This window comes from Coffea arabica, chromosome 5c (assembly GCF_036785885.1).
Source record: "Coffea arabica cultivar ET-39 chromosome 5c, Coffea Arabica ET-39 HiFi, whole genome shotgun sequence".
Lineage (NCBI taxonomy): Eukaryota > Viridiplantae > Streptophyta > Magnoliopsida > Gentianales > Rubiaceae > Coffea > Coffea arabica.
The window spans coordinates 36101957-36125697 of record NC_092319.1 but is presented as its reverse complement, the minus strand read 5'-3'; the positions used below and the strand labels follow the sequence as shown (position 1 = coordinate 36125697).

The window sequence follows — 23741 nt, the reverse complement described above, 5'->3', positions numbered from 1 at the left end:
TTTTAGGGGAATTTTGGGGAAATTTACGGATTTAGTCCCTACAATTTGCTTGGAAGAGGGGCAATATTTTTTAATCATTTCAATTGTTTTATTAAGGTCAAAAATCAAAAGTGGTCTTTTGAATGTGATAATTGATATTACGAGTATTTACGGATTTGGTCCCTACAATTTGCTTGGCAAAGGGGTAGTTCCTAGTTGTTCTTCTAATTAATATTTTTAAAATTATTTTGAAAAGCTATGTTCCTTATCTTTTGGGATAATTTCAAAAACCTTCGTAAGGTTTGTAACAATATTACTTAGCCCCTTGAACATTAGAGAAAAAATGTGAAGGTGTAAGTCTGATAGAACAAACATCTTAACTGCAATAATTAGCGATATACTTTTTTGAAGGTGTAAATAAATAACTAGAATACAACGTTGTTAAGTGATATCATATGAGCATTTTCAAAAATCAGATTTTGTCCCCAAAATAGTTGTAAGACCCTAATCAAAAGAAAGACGGATCGACTGCATATCTGTAGTATGATCTTAACAAACCAAGCATCATATGAATTAGTATTATCTTTGTACCCCAAAAAAATTAATTAGCCTTATCTTCGGTGGTGGAGTCAAAAAAATCTTTTAGTGAGGCACAACTCAAATAAATTCTTTAATTTTCTAACTAATATTGGGTATTAATAAAATAAACATAATAGTAAGTGATCTGTAGTAAGGAATCCACTAATGTTCTACAACTCATTATGAGTTTGTACATGTAATTATCATCATGTAATGGTTTATGTCCATTACATGATCTTTTAAAAATTTTGATCAAATTACTCATGGGCACACATTTATATTGAATTTTTATCAAATATCAAGGTAAAAGCAAATGTTTTGACAGCCCAATAATCAAATGTATATTTTTCATTGATCAGTAGGGGCACAATCATAAATTACTATGAAGAAAATCAAAATATAATAAACATTTAATGGCTACAAATGAAAGTTCCCTTTAGTCAATGCGTAGCATGTACAATTAAAACTTAGGAGAAACAACCATTTTGGTCCTTTATCTTTGGACTATTGACCAATTTTTTTCTTTACGTTTTATCATCTTTTTTTTGGTTTTATATAAATGTTTTGGATTCAATTTTTTTTTTTTTTTTGGTGATATGGGAGGGTGGAGAGTATGGAGACCCATTACGCTTGAACTAGCTTTGGCGTAGTGACGCTAATAAAATCATAGGCTAACAGATTTCTAATCGAGGATGAAGGTCTATCATGATAAATTTCTTTTCCCAGTCCATGCATTAGATTGCACTTAGCTAAGTGATCTGCATATTTGTTGCTCTCTCTCCATTGATGTTGCAGTTTACAATCCCATTATTTCTTGAATTGATTCTTAATTATTTGCAAAATGAGATTGAAGTGTGCGGTCTCTTGTGTACTTCTTCATCACAACTCCATGCATAGGTTTAGAGTTTGTTTCAATCATAAGCTTGCTTATCCCTTTATTCCATGCCAACTTTAATCCTATTAGAATACCCCAAAGTTCTGCTACTACATTAGTTGTATAACCTAGATTAACCGAGAAACCGTCTTGCCAGAAGCCTGTCGCATCTCTGATTATCCCTCCACATCCAGCTACTCTTCGATTTCCACTCGCAGCCCCATCTACATTCATGCCAATTTGGATTCCAAATTAATCCTAAATCTCTCTTCTTCTTTTCCCTTTTCCTGGTAAAGTTTCTCAATTCTCATATAAAATGTTTTCTTTATGTTTTATCATTTTTTTTGGTTTTATATAAATGTTTTGGGTTCCAAATCAACCCTAAATTCCCCTCTTCTTTTCTCTTTAACTTGTAAGGCTTCTCAGTTCTCATATGAACACACAAAAAAGAAGGAAAAAAATGCCCAAATTTGTTAGACCAAATAAATCTTCCGAAATTCCATACATGCCACACGTATAACGGGTTCTCTCCCGTTGGACCACCGCGCCCCTTTAAGCCAACCAAAATAGACCCATCCACAACCCGAAAAGCCCAGATCCTTCTCGAACAAGTAGTACTGAACCCAAAACCATTTTAAGGAAGCTCCATTTGTGATTCGCTACAAAAACCAAACCAACGAACAACCGAACAGACAAAATCAAATCAAAATTCCATCAAGAATTGGATCGTTCTCTTGTTCTTCAACTCAAAGAAATCCTCTAAATCCTCAATAAACCCATCTCGAATTTTCCTCCGGTGAGAGAATTTTTGTGGGAATTTATCGCAGAGATGGATTTCGAGCTGAGAAGAGCCCGAGAGAAGCTTGAGAGAGAGCAAAAGGAAAGGAAAGAAAGAGCGAAATTGAAAATCGAGAGAGAAAAGAAAGCCAAGCAAGAAGCCCTTCGTCAACGTGAAGCGCTTGAAGCCGCCCAGCGCGCCCGCCGGCTCGATGCTGCAGAAGCCGAAGCCAAGGTTCGTCAGTTAGTTTGTTTTTATTTTCGTTTTTTATATTTATTTTAATTTAAGTCTAAAGCTAAACTGCTTGAATTGCTTTTGATCTTTTGCTGTTCTAATAGCACAAATTAAGGATTTAGGGAATTTTTTTAGTACGTTTTTTAAGTGGGATTTATAGGGCTTAATGAGAATTTGTTACTTGGGATTGGATATCATTGCATTCCTTAAAAGAATTATTACTAACTTTTGGACTTCTTAGTGAAGTTTAATATGTGGAAAATGGAGAGAGATAGCAGGATTGGATAATGAAAGAACATTAATGAGTCGATAAATCATTAAAAGTTTAAGGAAACTTTCTCTCCAGTTGAATGGAGTATATTAATGGTTTTAGTGGAAGAGAAAAATGGAAAAAAAGAAATTAGAGAAAATATATGTTGAGTGGTGATTGGAATTGTTATTAATCATGTAGTTAAAGGTGGGTTAAGTTGTTCGTGTAAATGTTAATGATTTGGAGGTTCCAATGATCTACTGGTTTGTGACTGATCATTGAACCCTGTTGTGATGAGGATTACAATTGTGTGCTTTAAGATTTGTTGAAGAAATCTGGAAAGTTAAGTAGCAGTATGAAGGAATGAAGAATCAATGTACTACGATGTGAAATTTGGAGCATTTAGTAAACAAAGAAATGTATCGTTCACTTCTAAATGGCAAATGAATGAAGTGTATGATAGAGCAGCTATAGAATGACAGCAAACGAATCACTGTTGAGGTACTTTTGAATTTTGATCACAATGGATATCTCCTGTAGACTAAACGGAATTGTTGATTGTGAGGGGATCAATGGGCTTTGGTATTGGCTTAAAAAAATGATGTTTCTGCACAATTGAATGGCGACCCATGTGTACTGCATCATGAGTTTCTTCACCTGCAACTGTCTAAATTTGGTTGTCGGAGCATTTGTGAAGTTCACTGATTGTTTTGTCACTTAATTCTCATGAGAACTGCAATGTGGTTTGCACTGTTAGTCTCATGTCACGTCATCTTTGCACTTACTTAGCATACGGGAACTTTAGCTGATCATACCCCTAGTTGAATACTCTGTAATATTGACTCAACTGTCTTTGAGAATATAGTGCAAAATTTTTGGTAATTCAATATTAGGCTAGTTTTTCGTAATTCAAAATTTAATAGGAAGAATTAATTAAAGTTTAAATTGCGGTGCATGCGACAAAAATGAACAGTTTCTTAGTCAACTCCTCAACTTACTTATTTTTTTATCTGCTACAAAAAAAATGATGGAAGCACTCTATGTAATTACTGCCTCATGATTCAGTTTTGGAATCTAACATGGATTCAATTACTTTTTTGCAGGCTAATCAGCAAATGGAAGAGGATAGGCTTGTGGGACGAGGAGTTATTTTTTCTCGTATGCTGGAAGCTATGCCTTACCAGGGAAATGGAGATAAAATAAAGTTGCCACCATCCTGCTTCTCAGAGTTGTCGGAGCAGGGTGCTTTTGATAAGGGGCCATTGCACTTTTCCTTGTCTGTGATTGTAAAAGATGACCTTTCAGAAACTATGAATTCTGGAAGTCAAAATCGTAGGACAACACATGCTGGTGTTCTGGAGTTTACTGCTGATGAAGGTTCTGTAGGAGTACCGCCTCATGTATGGAGTAACCTGTTCCCAGCGGAGACTTCTATGTTACCAATGGTTGAGGTCCGTTATGTATGGTTGCCAAAAGGGACATTTGCAAAACTTCAGCCCGATGAATATGGCTTTTCTGACATTCCAAATCACAAGGCTGTCCTTGAAACAAGCCTTCGCCAGCATGCAACTCTGTCAGAAGGTGACATGCTGAGGGTTAATCATGGTGCCCTAACATACAATTTACATGTTCTTGAGTTGAAGCCCTCTTCAAGTGTGTCTGTTCTAGAAACTGATATTGAAGTTGATATTATTGGCTCCGATTCAAATCCGGAGAAAGCCAATCATCAAGTATTGAGACCTCTCACATTTGGGAAATCAGAATCTGGAGCTGTTGAGGAAGGGAATTACATGTATTATAAATTTGTGATAGATGATGGGACTTGGAATAGAATTTCCCCTGGGGATGCCAAAATTGAAATAAGGATAGAACCACAGACACAAGATGGAGACTGTGATATTTACGTGTCCAAGCATCCACTCTTATTTCCCACACAACACCAGCATGGATGGTCTTCTCATGACGTTGGTTCAAAAGTATTGATACTTAGCTCCAAGGACCTGAGCTTGGGCCCAGGAACTTATAGTATTGGTATATATGGCTTCAAGGGGAAAACAAAGTATCAGGCATCTGTAAATATTCAAGACAACTTGAAGCCTAAGGTGGGTCAGCAAGCTGTGTCTTCCTCGTCAACGATTGATGCAGATACCGTGGAGTGCAGTAACTGCAAGCATTACATTCCTTCGAGGACGATAGCCCTACATGAGGCTTATTGTCGCAGACACAACATTGTCTGTCAGCATGCTGGTTGTGGTGTTGTTCTCAGGATTGAGGAGGCCGAAAACCATGTCCACTGCAAGAAATGTGGGAATGCTTTTCAACAAGGAGAGATTGAAAAGCACATGAAAGTTTTTCATGAGCCACTCCAATGCCCTTGTGGAATTGTCCTTGAGAAAGAACAGATGGTAAGCAACACGCACTTTGAACTATTGTTTGTTGCCTTTCCACTCTGAATGTCAGCTACACGATACTTTTGTGTATTATTTTGTTGCTTCGCTGATCCTGCTAACATTTCACTGTTTTATGCTTCAGGTGCAACACCAGTCCTCTGAGTGTGCACTGCGGTTAGTTATATGCCGGTTTTGTGGAGACATGGTTCAAGCTGGGACATCTGCTGCAGATATACGAGATAGATTACGAGGACTTTCAGAGCATGAAAGTCTGTGTGGGTCTAGGACAGCTCCCTGTGACTCGTGTGGCCGTTCAGTCATGTTGAAGGATATGGACATTCACCATGTTGCTGTTCATCAGAAGAGTTAAATCTCGAAGAATATTTATGCTAGGGTTGCAAACTCGAGCAATTGCTCCAAATTTGTTACTAATGTATCTATCTTATTTTTTGGCTACTTGCTTGCAGGCTGCAGAAATTGTAATGTTTGCGAATTTCTTTTGTACCTTTTACATCTGCCATTGCAATGGAAAATAATGAAATGACGTTGTGTACTGGTATGTTTTTTTACTCTAGTCTGGTTGAGATGTCCTGCAGAAGAGAAGTGAACGAAAGAAGTTCACGAATATACAGTCGCTCGCATTCATCGTGTCATTCTCACGGGTTGCAAAAACTTTTTGTATTAGCATCTGTTACATCCTGTGTAACAAGGTGCATAAAATGAAAAGAAATACAGGATAAGAAAAAGAGAGAGAATTGCAAAACTTTTTTGAATACAGGTTCTTGTTTCCATTTTTTATTGCATCTCTTAGATAATGTTGTGATTATGTAAGTTAATTTTATTGAGTAAAGACCTAGAAAATCAAGCAAACAATTTACTGAAAACCTATGAATATAATTATTAATACCGGATCATCGGGTCATTGGTTTAATTGCAAGTTGAGTAGTTCAACCGTAGGTTGCACAATAGTTATCTTACATAATATAATAATATATTTTAAATTATAAAAGTAGTAAAAATTTTAAGTTAGTGGTTCAACCTGCGATTCAATTGACGATTTTTTTTATTTACCGATTGAATCAGTAGATTGTTAACAGGTCAATGGATTTGTTGTTTAGCTGATTTAATTAACAACTCATCCCAGTCTTATGGCCGGTTCACCTAATTAACTGGTTTGACCGCCGAATCGGGTCGAGTTTTATAACTATGTCTGTGGACAGTCCAGTATTACATCTTCTTGTGTTTTAAGTTTTCGTAAACTTTATTCTAAAAATTGGATTTCCCCAACGGGTGCCTAACGGGCATTTGTAACTACACCTAAATTACACCTAACTTACCACTTTTTAATACACTAAAATCATACATAATTTATCATATGAATGCACAAATTAATAATTATTATCTTTCCTTACATTTATACACTTTCCCCACATTTCGTTTCCAAAATATGAACACCTAAAGTCTATATTGCACATTTGTTAGAGAAACCCTTAAAAATTGAAGTTTTTAACCAAAATAATCTTCTATTCATAAAATATTCCCAAACTAATACAACTAAAAACTTTATTCCATTTCTAGTGTATATATTGCAATGTACACGCCCAGAATGGAAAACTAATCCCACGAAATGTTATATTTTCCATTTTTTTTCATTATGATCCCTCCTCATTACATTAATCATTCTTTTTATTTTTAATGAATGAACAAGAAAGACAGTTCACTTTTTCTCAAAACACAATGCTTGTTTTCCAAAGATCAGTGGTTAACAATCCTTGACTCTTATATTATGTTATTCTTGATATTGTCAAGGCTAAATTCATATGCTAGTAATCATGGTTTTCGAATGAAAGAGATTTTTCTTCACTTCCTTTTGCTTTTGACATCGAATTCTTTTATGTCAAATTAAATTTTGATCATTTTTTTGTCCAGAATTTATGTGCATGTGTTCTAATATAAAATACTTAAATGAATAGATTTAGAACTTTATCATAGATATAATTACAAATTGCAAGAAAAAAAAGAAAAGAATTGCAATATAGTAGTTAAGCAAAATTCTAAGAGATACAATGGCAGTACAAAACAAGAGTACAATTTTTAGTAGATTGGATATATCGAATAAAATTTTTACAGATGGTCATTTTCCTTTTAATTTGGGAATCTATGTGGAAATAAATAGATTAACGTGAGAATAAAATTTGAAACATTTCCTTTCCTATTATTCTGCGTAGCAGTCAGGATAATTAGGTGGCAATAATAACATCATTATCGAAATAAAATTTGAAAGTGTATTACCATGCGAATATTTTTTAGCAAGATAGTTATTTTGGCAAAAAATTCTAAAAATTGTTTAGTGTGTATTATGATAAATTTATTCTTATTGTAACAAAAAATATTAAACAATAATATTAAAACCCATTCTTCAATGGGATAATTTTCCAATATTACTACCCTATTGCAACTTTTGAAAACATTTATTTGATAAACATAAATAAGAGGAAAAACTTCGCCTGGTTGAGCTACTGGCTCCACAGACAATATATAGTTATTACCTGCATCCAAACAAAAAATAAAAGAACTTGTATGGTTTCAGATAAGAAACGCTATTGTCACCTGTTTTTTGAATTTTAAGGTTAAATATAAGCTTCCAAGTCATGAATTGTATAATGCTGCCTATGAATGGGGCTAATCAAAGAGGAAGGCTGATTCCAAGACAACCAAGTCTACTATCATTTGAACTTAATCCATAAAAAGAACCCATGAAAACTTAATGAACCAATTTCTACTTTAAGTCCTAATAAGTTTACCACAAGACAATCTCAAATTGTCAATTAACAGCATCAACCATCAAAAAATTCAAATTGTGACCAAATTATCCCATACAATTAACCAAGTTCAATAGAATAAAAGTTGAACCAAAATCCAAAGTTGGATCGAATTAGTCTCAAACTTTCCCACTTATGTTGGTGAAAATTGAAGCTCACAAGGCAACAGTAATGTTGAATTGGATTGGTAGATATTATGTCTAAAGCATGGATCAGTAGATGGTACATGCAGTCCAGACCTAATAAAAATGAGCTCTTTGAGGGACTCCCTTTCTTCTGCGCTTTGGCCTTTCAACAATTGTACACTCTAGTGATGAACCCTCCATCTCTTTTCTCTTCCTTGAAAATGCTTCCACCTATAGATATTCAAGTGAAAAGAAACAAGAATGCATAATCACGATAAGTCTTTAAATTCCGACTAAATAAGAAAAGGATGGTACAATGTAAAGCAACCACATATGGAGTAAAGAGTCATTAATTGCCTTGTATTCTTTGAACTTTCACTCAATTCCAAGCAACACCAACAACTTTGAATCATGGCTTTACACTACCTTGGAATATCAATATGATAGAATTTGCTTAGACTAAACCAAAAAAAAAAAATTTTTTTTTGCCCATTAATATTTAAAAAGTACATCTAATCCAATTGATATTTCATTGACTTTCATCTAATCATGTACTCTAACTTAAACACATTTTTCATCCTTTTAAACTCCTCTATTCAACAATGCCATATCACAAGTTGTCTTTCATACTCCTACCTCTTATATCTTTCATTACAATCATCCTTAGATTTTAATCTGCATCTATTTCCCACTCTCTCAAAAGCCCTTTCTCGATGCCAAATCACATAATTAGTTCCCTTTTCAACCACTAACTCTCGAATCTCGAGTCTATATCACCCTTATATGGTGACGATACTGAAAGTCCCCTTATGAAAACATCCTCTTTATGTTACTTACGAGAATGTCAGCACCTATTTGTAGCCAACATAGATTAGCCTATTCCTATATTGTTCTATTTTTTTTTATATTTTGCAAGCCCACTCCTAATGTCTCAATATCTCATCCATGTCTCTACTTCACCATTCTTCTTTTCTAAAACCCTCATTTTAGCATGTCTTATAGTAATATAACCTGATAAATGTGATGATCCTAAAGTAATATTATAAAGGTAGTTTATGATAGAACAAGGAGAAAATGTATGCTTATAAGTAGAGAATTACTATATTTTTTCCTTTATTTTTTTAAAATTATCTCTTATGGTCCAAAATGACTATAAGGCCACGGTAGTGATAGTGGATGGAGGGAGTATATAGTAAGGGAAGTCAATTTCTCATACTTGCAAAATATTCTACATATGAAAGAGATGCATTGCACTTATATACCAATCCTTAGAATTAAATCCACCTATTTATCTAAGTTTGAGAGATGGGCGAATTGATGTTTTGAATTTGTCCAACAAGTTATTTTGTAAGCACCAAAAAAAATCTTAAAAATACCAAAGTATGTATATCACTTGCTACTTTTTTGTATAGAACATAGTTTAAATCACTTTTACTATTTATTAATTTTACTTTCATTTTGTAGAATAGTAATGCCATTGGACATGCAAAATTAAAAAGTATACCTATGGTTTTGAACTTTTTAATTTTTTTATACTTGCAAATGAAATTGATTGGAAAATTTGAACTATTGAAATCTCCCTACTACCCTCCCATTTAGCAGCACATTGCAGGATTCAAAATCATGTATTTACATCATAGAATTTTTTATCCTTTAACAAAAGGAACTAAGAGATGTGTTACCATAATGATGCAACCTTAAAAAAAATACAAAACAATGTGAAAACTTACAGAAGAATTGATTTCTAGTCTATTCTACCTTGCAGGCAATACAACAATAGCGATACTGATCAGGGTCATTCAATCTTCTCTTACACACATCACATGATACATCTCCCTCAATTTGTGCACCTGAACCACAGTGCGGAAGAGGATTCAAAGCAATAACCCATTTTTTGTTGCATTTGTATGGCTGAATTGGAAAAATCAAAAATCAAAAAAATTTCATTAGCATAAGAGAAAAAGTAAGATAAGGGCGCCTTGTTTGGCAGCCAAGGTTTTTGCCAAGTTTGTCTGCTACAAGTTTTTTAAAAACTTTAGCTACAGTAACCTCAAAAAAATTTTCAAAATTTTTAAACTGTACACTTCAAAATATTAAAAAAAAAACACACTTCAAAATTTTTTTTAAAAACTTCTACTGTAAGTTACAGTAAAATTTTAGACCAACACCCAAAAAACTCACTTGCCAAAGCATGAATATGATTTATTGCTACAAAACAAGCTATCCTTAGAACTCATTACTATAAGTATGATATATCATTGTAAATATGATAGTGGATGTATATTAGTTTTATTTATTGCCATCACAATGCAAAGATATGTAATCATTTGTACATATTTTCTTGATAGCTAGTAGAGAGTTTTGTCTTTCTTCTACTAATGATTTTTTAGATTGCTAGTACCCTAAGTTGAGTTCAACATGAGGCTACAACAAGATTATTTTAGATTGATAAAAATACCTTGAATTTGCTGTTAAAGGTATTTCGCTTAGTCGACCAAAAACTCAAAAAATCCAGGTCCATAGATTTTGATCTAATATATTTGTTCTACACCTTGATCTGACTTGAAAAGATAATAATTTCATTTGGGGTGACAAAATTAATTCATATTCACACCACATTCACAGAATTTTCACCTTTTTAGTATTAAAATGATTAAGAAGTCCAAAATTGTGAATATAAGGGCATTAAATTTTAAACAAACTGTCCGGATATAGGTTGTGAACAAGACGAAGATAGGTACTTCATTTAATTTTTCACAATATACCTCTTAATGGATTTCATATATACATTGAAGACATCATGTTTATAATTTTAAAAAGACATGGTGTCTTGGCCACTCAAGTTTTTATGCTAAACTGATATAGTACTTATTTAAAAATAATTTTGATGTAAAACTTTTATATGCATTAAAAAGTAAATATAGAATAGTGGAATTGTATTTTACTTTCAAAATTTTCAAAACTAACTGAGAAAAGTTCTTTGTTTGACAAACAAAGAAACTCCACAAATCCTACTGACGAGACATATATATATATATATATATAGGTTACTTGTTAAGTTTCACAAAAGTGTATTTGTAGAATACCTTTTTCCTAATTAAAACTATGGGTATGCCATCATTATTTTTCTTTTTCTAAAAACATTTTTGTCATATAACAACTAGTTTAAAATGGAAAGAAATATTTTAAATAATGTCACATTAATGAAAACTCAAACTAATCTTTGCCATGAATATTGATTTAATATCTTCAAGAATAGAAAAGAAAGTTTCATATTGCAATTTTATCTCTTTGACTCATTATCATCCTACTATGATACCTTTTAAGCAATAGCAAAAAAAACAAAACAAATTTTCACATTGTCTTGATTTTATATCAGAAAATTGAACACCCAAACAGATAATAAAAATAAAGTATAATTCAGTCCTTTTGAACAACTAAGAATTTTCTAGGTGAGTGATGACCTCATATTGAATTCTCTCTAGAGCTAAATAATAATCATAATTGAAGTACTTTTTCAAGTGAAGGCAAATGAAAGTAAACCAAACAATTTTAAAAGATTGGGATAGATATAAGTTTTCTTATAAAATTTTTTTAACAAACTTTGTAGAAGAAAACTAACAAGAGAGAGGTCTCCCTATGAATAGGCCAAGAGCATGAATGTTTCATCAAAATCAAGGCCAAATGATATAAGTTTCAAAAACTAGGCTCGAAGTCAAAGTTATAAATCTAGAAATGATTGTACTAGGAATTTTGGAATATAATTTCCCTTATGAAATCATACAATGCCTATAGAGATATTTAAAGTTAGGTGAAAGCCAGTGAATTAGAGCTAATTCAATACCATCAGTAAAATCATGGCAATTTCAAAAAAAATATTAGGATACTTAAAATAAGTAGCTAAACTTGTGTTTCAAAGGTTGTTATAGAGTGGAGTAGGCACCATTCCAACCAAATTGTTATGGTACATTAACCGTATGTTTGTTTAGATGGAGTACCTTATGTTAATTTAGACCAGATGAAGTTTTCAAAATGAAGAACAAACATAAATGAATCTATCTTGAGCAACTTCTGAGAACCTTGAGAAATTTACCAACTATAGTATTTTTTATTTTGAGTATAATTAGAAACAAATTAGACATTCGATTAAAAGTATGCAGTTTGAAACAAGCAGTGTGAATCAAACTAGACATTAAGCAAAATTTTAGAGAGTATGTCTACTTAAAGCGAATTGAATTGGAGATTTTGAGGCATTCAAAATCAAATCTTTTGATACTTAATTAGATACTAATATAAATTTAACATGTTTGATGTCATGTGACTATGTGAGGCTAAATATATTCAAACATGCCCCATTACTTAGTAGTCAGTAGTGTCAAAAATACAAGATTTGGTCAAAACAACTACTAAAAGACTAGATTGGTGTAAAACCATAGTTCTTGGATAAATAATTGCAAGAAATAAAAAATTGGACAATAAATCTAAATGGCTCTCAAATTATATAGTTAGTTGACTTTTAGCCCTTCAACTATGAAGTGCATATTATTACCCCCTCGAACTTATAAAAGGATATAATTTTCACTCTTTTGGCTAGAGATGATTTCAGAAACCTCCCCTGAGATTTATGGTAATATCTCTTAACACCTTTGAAGTTTCAAGAATATCACTCAACTACCATATCAATGAGATAGGATTATTAATCACTATCATAGCACGAGAATTCACAAAACCATCTTCACTACTTTAACCATTTTTAGACAAAATATTACAGCAAAGAAAATTTTTAGGCAAAACATATGATATTATAATCAATTTGGTAGAAAATTCGGCATAAGACAATACAGAAAGGTAGAATTGGGAGGAAAATATATCTCTCTTATTAATGATACAAGGTGAGATTGTTACAAAAGGTACAATTTTACGTGAGATTAGTGATATTTTTGAAACTCTAAATGTGCCAAGTAATATTAACATAAATCTTGAGGAGATTTTCAAAATTATCTCTAGCCAAAAGGGTGGGGAATATACCATTTTACTAGTTCGAGGGTAAAAATATATACTTAATTGTTGAAGGGCTAAAAGTTGATCAACTTAATAGTTTGAATGCAATTCAGATTTTTTGCGCTAAAATGTTGTAGGACTAAATTCTTTATAACGAAAAGAAATTAGTTGTCTTTTAAAATAAAAATTGTATATCTTATAGATCATCCAACTTTTGGATATGAGGGTAGAGCAATTTATACAAGTAGAATGAAGGTCTTTCTAAATACAAGAGAAAAATAAGGCAAGATCAAAAGCATAGATGAGATATAAATTTTCCATAGACCTATTATCCCGAAAAGTTACTTGGACAAGGTTGAAAATTGAAAGCCTTATAATTTACATTTTTCATGGAACCAAAAATGAAAACTAATATAGTTCATATGTCTATTACTTTTAAAATTAATTCAAACTACCTGGATCTTTGTGCAATCCATATGAGTCTCCATCTCATCCAAGGGCACAACATCTTTGTAGACATGCCGATGTATTTTGAGTAGCGTGTGTTCGTTATGTAGACCAGATGAGACACAATACCTGCAAGCATCTAGATCACAAGTGATGCAGTACCTATTCAATTCATTCTTTTGCAGCTCATGGTTCAAGCAAGATCCAAAAAAGGTCCTCTGCAAGAAGGAGTCGAGCCATTTTGGGAAATTTTCAAATTGCACATCCATTTCTTCCTAGAAAGCAATATATGGCCAAAGTAGAATAGGTAAGTTTTTGCTGAGATTATAAATTTCAAGTTTTAAGGCATTATACAATATTCTTTTAAATTTAGAAAGAAATCCAAGAAAAAATATGTAGCATGAATTTTGTTGACATTTTTATCTTAAAGATGTTCTGACAAACATTTGATAAGTAACAACAATAACAATACTAAATTAACTCCTAGTTTTTCAACTAAATTAAGAGAGAATAAAACTTCCTCTAGAACTAAATATAACACCTATTTCTTTTAAGGAATCAATCAATGTATGATACCAATTTGATTTTAGGAATAATTTACCATATAAAATTAACAATCAAAACAGGAAGATATTAAATATTATTGGTTTCTTAAGCCTATGTAGACCTAGTTTAAAATACATCATATAGTTGTAGATGCATGCATATATACAAAATAATTAATCATAGCTATATGTCTTGAATTTGTTATCTCAGTTTCTAAAATTGTAATGACCTCTATCAAATACTTCAATTTACTTTTCACATTGAGAAACCTTGATGAAGGTTGTTATAATTTTGCAATTATTTGGCTGTCTTTTAGTACAAACAATTCAATTACAAAATACAAATCCTTGTATCAAGTACAAATTTAGAAGACTATGAAATTAAAATTTTTAAGATAAATGAGGGTCCTTATTTCCTCATGCAATTGATAGAAAGTAATTTAAGAGAAAAATATCATACTAAAATGAGTAAAGAACTTCTAAGCATCTAGTGCTTATAAGTTGTTTTCATATTTTCTACAATTATTTCTTTCTTTTTAGAACTTCACCCACTTTTAGATGTTGATGAAGAAAAGTAGTCTTACTGGTGAATTACTTCTTCTTCTAGTTCTATTTAGATAAAGTTATTAGCGAAGTTGTATAAGTGCTTCTTTTTATGCCTTTATATTAATACTTGTCATTAAATAAAAAATCAAATATTTGTTATTCAAAATATCATGCTTTATGGCTAACATGTTTGAAAAATTATCTACATAAGTGCCAATATCAATTTAATTTTTGTGTTAAACTTTATTAATTTGCTATTAGGTTCAAGGTTTGAATTCTAGATCTCATAGTTGGGGATGGAAAAAGAGTGGGGAGCGTTGGGAGGTAAAAAAAAAATCCATTGATTTGTATCTTCACCAATTTGGTTTGCCACTTGGCAAATAAAACACATATTGACTCCTAAGTAGTACTTCTCTGAAATTATTATTTCTATCATGGAAATAATTGATAATTTTTTTGTGAAGTTGAAATCAGCAATATATGTCAACGCCTCACGAAATTCAAAATTTACAGTTAATAGATAGTAAAATATCTAATAAATAATTAGTTATCTAAAACTTGCTCTTCTCTTAAATTTTTGATTGAACAATCAAGAGGATAGGTAAAAACCTACTTTAATTGTCAAGGAAAAAGTGCCTGATAAAATATTTTATGACCAATAAGTTCTACTTCATAAAAATAATACGAAGAAATATCATGTAGATTTAACAAAAAATCTCATCCATATTTTGACTTCTCAATGAAATTATAAGGATAATGTAGTCATGCAAAAAATAATAGACAATAATATATCATATTATTCATATTCATACAAATTTGTATGCACATATTTATGTAATGTGTTGATGGTAACTATCTACAAAGTTAGGTAATTAATATCATTCTAAAGTCCAAAGATACCAAGGTTCACATTAACGGACACTAAGAGAGAATTTTAGGTTATTCTAACAAAAGGAGAAAATAATATTAAGATTGTAATTCGAGACCGGAGTCGAGAACGAAGGCCAGAATATTCCATTAAGAATTTCCCAATGCCCTCCTTATTGCTTTAGCAGGATGCTTTTCAAAATACTTTCTTCGCTTGTCCAAGTAGCTTTAGTTGTTTAATTTCGTCTAATGTTTTTTTTAGCTTTAACAAAGCCTCTTCAGGTAAGACGGATCAAAGCAAAGTTTAGCCCTTGTTCTCGTTCTAATAGTCTTAAGAAAGTTAAGAGAGTTGGGTATGTAATCAACGAACAAAAATCATCAGGAAAATATAGCTAAAAAGTTACCAAATAAAATCCTAATGGTGAAAAAATGATACCCAAACGAAGAACTATAAGAAGAACAAATAAAATAAAAAAAAAAAAGCCTTATAAGCAACTATAAGACAAATAAGAGAATTTGTACGGGCATTATTCTATTGCTTGCAAAAATAGTGGCCCGAAAAGAGAGGTCATAACTCGCAGCATAGCTTCCTAACTCAAAAATCAAGCATTCGTGGTTGGTATGTTAATCCATTTAATTCCCGAGAAGAAATGGAGTTCCTTTATTAGTTGTAAGAAAGATAAGGACTCTTGTTTTATGTATCATGCACATAAACTCTAAAAACAAGAAAAGGAATTCTCATTGAAATTCTAATCTATATTATATAGAAGATATATACTTTGACTATTAAGCTATTATAGGGATTAAAAAGTAAAACCTATATGCTACAACAATACAAATATCATATTCTTTGAGTGTATGTTCACAGTTTATGGATAGGTTATTGCTCATCATCTCCCATATTCAAGTGTAATTTATATTTTTGGCTATTTGCACTTTTGTCGAATACTTTTAAGTAATAACCATTTAAGCTAATAATACATATTTTGAGAAAGTTAGGCATGGGTGTTAGTACAGACACTTACCCTAAAGAGGCTAGGAGTTCAACTTCCAAATTTTCAAGTAGGAGAATTTTGAAAGGGATTCTCCTAATAACTAGAAAAAATTATAATTGGGTAAAAAAAAGGCTTTAATAGTCTTCTATATGATTATCAAATAATTATTGTTCTTAGAGAGTTCTAATAGCATATAAGTTTCTTATTTCTAAGTTCAAACATCTCTAGAATCATTAGCAATACATATTAATATAATATGTGTGCAATAAATTTGTGATAAAAATTAAATTAATTACAAGAAAAAATTTAATAGAGTTATGCCAATTGCACAATTATATATGATGAGATCTTGAATTATTTATAGTACAATTTTCAAGTCCTTTGTGTGTTCATCTCACATCAAGAAGATCAAGAAAGACACATTTATAGCTCTTGTATCAACCAATCTAGAAGTTAGGATAGGCTATACATCAAAAACTACACATCAGACTATATTCCATGAAACAATAAGTTAAATTTAGACTGTCAGACAATTTTTCCGTGCATAAGAAATGTTGATTTTGATGAATTTACATAAAAAAAATTGTTGATTTTGATAAAATTACATATCACCAATACAGTACTTGAAATCATCATGTTGATTACCAAATATTGAACAATGGCCACTTCAATTCATTGCAGATATTGAAATTAAAAAATTAATCAATACAATTTGGTTGGATAAGAACTATTTGAAGGTTTACGTACCTGTTGGTTGAATTGAATGGAAAATCTAGCCCTTATTTTCTTCTTTCTTTTATCGAATTCTTTACTAAAATGAAATGGGAAAGTGTAACATAGAATAGACAACAAAACTCAAATTATTTTGAGTAAAATTTATAGTAAAAAATCCTAACATGTGATAATGTTGAGATAAAAATCATAAAAAAAGAGGACAAGAAAATAAGGGCCCACCTTGTATAGTACTCTACCTGGCATCCGTTACAAGTCATAAAACAATGGGCTCCGTATGAATTTTCCTATTTTTGAAATAAGCGTTTTTGTTTTTGGAGTTTACAATAATACAATCTGAAAACAACTTCAAAGACACCCCAAAACCACTTCAAAATTTTTAAATACACCTAATAGAAATACATACATACATGCATGCATGCATACATATATATATGTGTGTGTGTGTGTGCGTGCGCGCTTGCGCGTGCATGTATATATGTATGTATACATGTGTGTATACATAGACACATACCAAATCCTACCCCCTCTTTTTCTCTTATCCATCATCCATCACCACTACCTACCACCACCCAGCACTACCACCACCGCCACTTCCCCTCCTCTCTTCTCCCTCTTTTCCCCCTTTTTCTTCTCATTTCTCCTTCCTCTTCCCTCCTTGTTCTTTCTCCATCTTCCCCCTCCTCTTTCCCCTCCTTTTTCTTTCTCCCTCTTCCCTTCCTCTCTTCTCTCCTTCCCTCCTTTCCCTATTCCAGCGACCAAGTCTAGTTGCGAAAATGGGAAGGGGGGATGGGGGAAGGGAAGGGAAAGGGGTGTGAGAGAGGGAAGGAAAGGAAAAGGAAGAGGAGAGAGGAAGAAGAAAAAGAGGGAGGAGAGAGGAGTAGCTAGATGGTTGCAGTGGTGGCAGTGGTGGGTGGAGGTGATGGCGAGTGGTAATGGTGGGTGATGGTGGGTGGTTGTGGCAAAGACAGTTAAATAATTGTTAATAATATCTCAATAAAATTTTAAATTTTAAAAAGCACCCTGACAAATAACTATAGTGACAAGTTTTTCACATATAATACTATAGTGTAAGTTTTGGAAAACACCCCCAAAAATACTGAATTCATACAATTCTTCCACTTAAAATGGAAAATATCAAAGGTAAAGAATATTATATTTATACATATCTTTAAAAACTTTCCATATGTATAGACATGTACATATCACATTAGAGACCAAATTTCTTTTCTTTTGTATATTTAATCAATATTATCTCAAATTTTAAAGTTTTTATGCTTTTGTTAAATCACTTATTTGTCCTTCAAAATTTTAAAAACATAAAATGTCTTGAACATGAGTTGTCATTTTTAAAGAACTCAAGTACCACATATTCCTAGTTTGTTAGTTTGATTGCTTGTAAGACTCCAACTCTAAATAATATACAACTTCCCACTATTTATTTCAAAGTTTGTGGTACAATTTGCATAATCATTTAAAACACTGTAAACAACAAAATGAAAAGAAATTAAAGGGTAAATGTGATAGTTAATGTATATATAATTCAAATCCCCATATTTTGCTAACTGTGCATTTGTAAATTTTCTTTAGAAAATTAATTCAAATCTTTATAGGATTTTTATAGGTGAATCAAGATCAAATGATTCGAGTAAAAGTTGTTGTTGTGACGACTCCATTTTTCAAAAATTTATATTTTATGAGTTTGCCTACGTTGGATTACTTTTAAACTAATCTGGGGTTAGCAAAAAAAAAGAGTTAAGAACTTTAGTGTTCTTTAATTTGAATTATTTGCATGTTTGGACCAACTCATGAGGTCAATTCATAGATTTAGATTTTATTTAGGACTTCATCATGACCTGCCTCAAAATTTGGGGACCAAAATGTAGAAAGAACAAGTGGCAATAAGCAAGCATGAGCTATTGCCCTTTAAACCCTTGGAGACAAACAACCAACAAGGAATTGGTGATTTCACATTAGACTGAATAGCAAGACTTCCAAAGTTTTGTTGAAAATATAACAAACAATATCGGCAAAAGGGGAAATGAAAGCTAGACTGGTTTTGGAAAAGAGCAGAAGAAAAACAAAAGCAAGGAGTGGCTTAGGTAAAGAATAGAAATAGCATAAGTTTGGCTGCTAGAAAAGAGGAAGGAAAAATAGAATTCAGTAGCTAGAGTTTTGAAGAAGAATAGCATGGCTTCAAGCTGATTTCTCTAGGCTTGCTAAGGTGAGGAGTTTCTGATCAAATCCATTCATTTCTTAAACTGGTTTAAAATGTTTCCAAAATGAGGACTTTCATACTAATTTATTATATACTCAGTATACTTTTGTTTAGAATGGATTATAAATGAGTTCTATATGTATCCCGGAAGACCTTGAATTGAATTTGCATTGAGCAATTCGTATGCAAAAGCTTGTAAAGAAATCCGAACCAGTAGAAGTAACAGTTTTCCTTGCACAGCTTTAGCAAATTGGCCATAACTTGGTATAGAAAGGTCAAAATCAAGTGTTGTCAATTGCGTTTGAAACGAGACTTGAAGAGCTTTCTAACAGGATAAAATTCTAGTACTAGTCCATTGTCCATAAACGCCAGAAAACCCGACAACTTGGCTGAAAAATGGAACTCTGCATCGGTTATGACTGGAAACCATTGAATTTTGACTGAATTTAGACCCACTTATGGTCCCCGTCGCAGAACAATGTCTTCTGGAGATTTGTAGTACCCTGAATCTAGTTTCTAATGGCATTAATTTTAAAGTTTTTGGACAAATATAGTTTGGGTTATGTTAGTTTATTTAAGTACTGCAATAGCTGCAGAGGTTACAATCATCCCCGAGTAGCCTTGGGTAAAAGGCCATAACTTGGTGTTGAAAAGTTAGAAGTGATCATCGTTGTTGCGTTGTAAACTAGATGTATAGAATTTTTCATGAAGCAAGTAAAAGAATCCAGTAATGTTCCGGGGAAACTTCACTTTCAAACTCAACCAAAATCTGCCTCTGCAATACTTGATGCAGTCCTGTAAGATCACGCATAACTATTTAATTTCATTTGGAAATCTTCATATGGAAATCTTCCCCATACTTCTTGCGTGTATATATACTTAATAAATGGAATTTTTCTTTTTAATACATGGAGTTTGTAAGATATTATATGTATTGAACTCATTTCACCATGCACCCTTATTTTTTATTTGTACCCTAGAATCTATGAGTATCATACATTTTATGCTCCAAACTTTCATTTCACTCTCACTTTGTTTTTTTTTTTTTTTTTTTTGTGCACAACAAAAAAAAAAAACAAATGGCTTTTTATGCATGTGGGCGTCACAAATATGCAATTGACAAGTCAATTTTCACTTGGCATTTAACTTGTTTCTCATCTAGTTTGTACTCTTAAAAGTACATTTTGCACACTTTGCACATTCTATTTGGTTCAACTTACTGTCCTAAATTCTTTAAACTTGCAAATAGACATGCATTGTATTAAATATAACCACTTATAAGATTACTTTTGTATCAAACTTATAAGATTACTTTTGTAAGCTTTGTATTTCTATAGTTTTAATAACTATATATTAATTAAACCATAAAAGCTTGGAGTGCAAATGCCTAAGTGAGCAGTAAGACGTGCATATAATATAATATAGGCGTTACTGAAATTAAAGGGCAATAAAATTATTCAAGAATGATTTCAATATTAACAACTAAACTTATTTGACTTATTGTTAATTTTGTGATAAAGTATATCATTGTAACAGTATTTCAGTCAGTTTAAACTAGTATGTAGCTAATGTTTATTACACACTCAATGAGCGTGCTTACTTAAAAATGCATATTTTTTCTTGAAAATTATATATATTCTTTAGTATAATAGAATAAGTTATTAAATTAAAAATATCATGAAAGAGGAAGAAATGGAACTTTGAAATTCTGACACTAAAAAATGTCATGCAAAAAATTAAGGAAAATTTTGAAGTTCTAAAATTTAAGTGGAATCAGAGTAAATATGGAACGGCATAAGGTGGCAAAAATTGTTAATACCATAAGCATGCTCTACCTTTATATTATAGTATACAAGTTGTTAAACCACAAAATGATTGGGATGTTTAGGTGCTGTTTGGATTGCTATTTTTAGGAGTTTTTGTAGAATAATATACCGTAACGATTTAATGTATATGAGATAAAAAAGTGATTGCAAAATGCATTCATGAAAAACATAAAAATTTTTCTGTAGAAACTAACAATAACAATATACAAGCAGCTATTGATTATCTTGTTCATAGATGTCTTCTTGTTCTGCCTAACAATATTTGACTCTCTCATCTTATAGTCAAATACTAAGTAAAAAATCTATATCCAGTAGTGGAGCTTAAATAGGTCTGTTAATTGGGTTATAAGGATTGGGCTTTAGTGGGCTCAAGCTCAATTGATTGACAATTGCACTCTTTCTAGTGCAGACACATTCAACAAGGCTCAAGAAAATAGGATCGGGCCCAATTTGAATTAGTCCAAATTCATCTCATGTATGAGTTTTTCAAGTTAATGAAATTTCTTACTCCTGTTTTCTCAAGCACATAAAACAATTCCAATAATCATAAAGAAAAGCCAACTAAGCACATAAATCATTCATATCTAATAATATGATACAATGGGTCCACCCAAAAAGTGTTAACATCTAATTCTAAACTAAGGCGCAAGATTAACACAAATTTGCTTTTCATGGCCCAAAACAAGTATTTCATACTGACAACATTCATAACCTTTTTTTTTTAATTAATCTTTTATACACTGACAGTGTATATATTTTCATCATTGGATGCATGATATATAATCCAAATTTTGCATGTATGTTGTGCATCCAACCGTGATAGTATATATACTGTCAGTGTATATAAGATTTACTCTTTTTTTTTTACCCCTCTCTATCACTTTCTTATCTTCAGCTATTAGGTACAGGATTCGACTTCTAAACTTGATAGTGAAAAAGACTTAAAAGCCTTTTTGACTACTAGATTGACTCCAGTGATTAACATCCTTAAGCTTAATAACTAAAGCTAGAAAAAAAGAGTTATTATTACTTTACCCCCTTAAACTATATCACTACTATCAGTTTACTCCCTAACGTTATCTTTTAGTCACTTTACCCCCATAAATAATTTAACTCAACATGTCAAGGAATTTTGGACAAAAATACCCTTTTATTTTATCGCATTACTACATTGTTATTATCACTTTATTCGTTTAGATTATAGTGATACAATCACGTTAGTTCCTAACATTATTTTCTAGGCATGTTACCTCATCATTAATCTAACTAGTATGGTCAAAATATTTTAAATATATTTACCCTTCTTTATATATAATTAAAAATAAAAAAATTGGAATTGTTATTCTTCCTTTTTTTCACTTTAAGAGACCGAAAAACATAAAAATAAAAGGATTTTCTCAAATTTTATTTTTTCACATTTATTAATACTAGGAAAAGAAAAAGAGATGGGAAAGAAGGAGACAAAAAAAATAGATTTTGCAAAAAAAGAAAATAAAGAAAAGTCTAACATTATTGTACTTATTACTTTAAGGTTGTCGAGATTAGAATTGGAATTTGATGGTAAATAAAAAAGTGAAATAATTTTAAAATAATAAAAGTATTTAATTCTTTTTTATTTGTAATTTTAAAAAAAGAATTGAGCTCTCTCTCTCCTTTTCTCCCTCTCCCTCCCCCTCCCCCTCCCCCTCTCCATCTTTTTATTTTTTTCAATATTAATAAGATTGCCAAGAAAAAAAATTAATACTTTGACTTTTTTTCTTGATACTAAAAAGGAGAAGAGTCACTCTAAATTTTTTATTATTTTTATTATGCAAAGAGGAGGGTATTTTCTTCTAAAATTTTTTAACTTATTAAGTTGGTTTAATGGTAGGATAAATTGTCTAAAAAATAACTCTAGGGGGTAAATTGATAATGAGACTATATTTTATTTGGGTAAAGTGATAATAATTTTAAGGGTTAAACATGTCTTTTCATTTTAATTAATAAATTCCATTAAGTTTGACCGTTAGTCTTGGGGGTAAAGTGGCTAAAATATAACATTAAGGGGAAAATTGATAGTAGCACCAAACGTTAAGGGGGTAAAGTAATAATAATATTTAGCCATGAATTAGCCATATAACATTTAATCTATTGGTTGAATCCAGATAAACAAATCGTTTCAATTCTCATGTAAACCTTTATAATACAAGATAAGAGTAATTTTAGGTGAAAAAATTATAAGATATAATTACCTTAATAATTTATCTATCGTGCATGTACAGTAAAACCTCTATAAATTAATAACCTTGAGACCACACAAATATGATTTATTTAAAGAGATATTCATTAATCAATAAATCAATAATTTATTAATTTATAGATTAATCTTTCTTATACTAACAGTATATACACTATCAATGTTTGATGAATGACAACTATGCAAAATTTAAATTTAAAATTCAACTTTTGCACACATGTCATGAATCTAACGATGATAGTATATACATCGTCAGTGTAGGAAAGATTTACTCTTAATTTATTTAGTGTATTTACA

At 31.4% G+C, this 23741-nt stretch overlaps 2 protein-coding genes across 2 annotated transcripts; one reads left to right on the top strand and one right to left on the bottom strand.

Moving 5' to 3' along the window:
• The first annotated feature begins 1978 nt into the window (after window positions 1–1978).
• LOC113688862 (uncharacterized) lies at window positions 1979–5637 on the top strand. The gene is made up of 3 exons (XM_027206670.2): window positions 1979–2444; window positions 3798–5099; window positions 5227–5637. Exons 1-3 carry the CDS (start codon window positions 2262–2264, stop codon window positions 5452–5454), a joined length of 1713 nt encoding a protein of 570 aa, XP_027062471.1. The 5' UTR covers window positions 1979–2261; the 3' UTR covers window positions 5455–5637.
• Window positions 5638–7956: 2319 nt separating this feature from the next.
• Window positions 7957–17996, bottom strand: LOC113690224 (protein RGF1 INDUCIBLE TRANSCRIPTION FACTOR 1-like). Its single transcript, XM_072050187.1, has 3 exons — window positions 13488–17996; window positions 9790–9942; window positions 7957–8262 (listed from the first exon to the last, which is right to left on the bottom strand). The coding sequence occupies exons 1-3, from the start codon at window positions 13746–13748 to the stop codon at window positions 8146–8148; spliced, it is 531 nt and encodes a 176-aa protein (XP_071906288.1). The 5' UTR covers window positions 13749–17996; the 3' UTR covers window positions 7957–8145.
• Between the last annotated feature and the right edge of the window lie 5745 nt (window positions 17997–23741).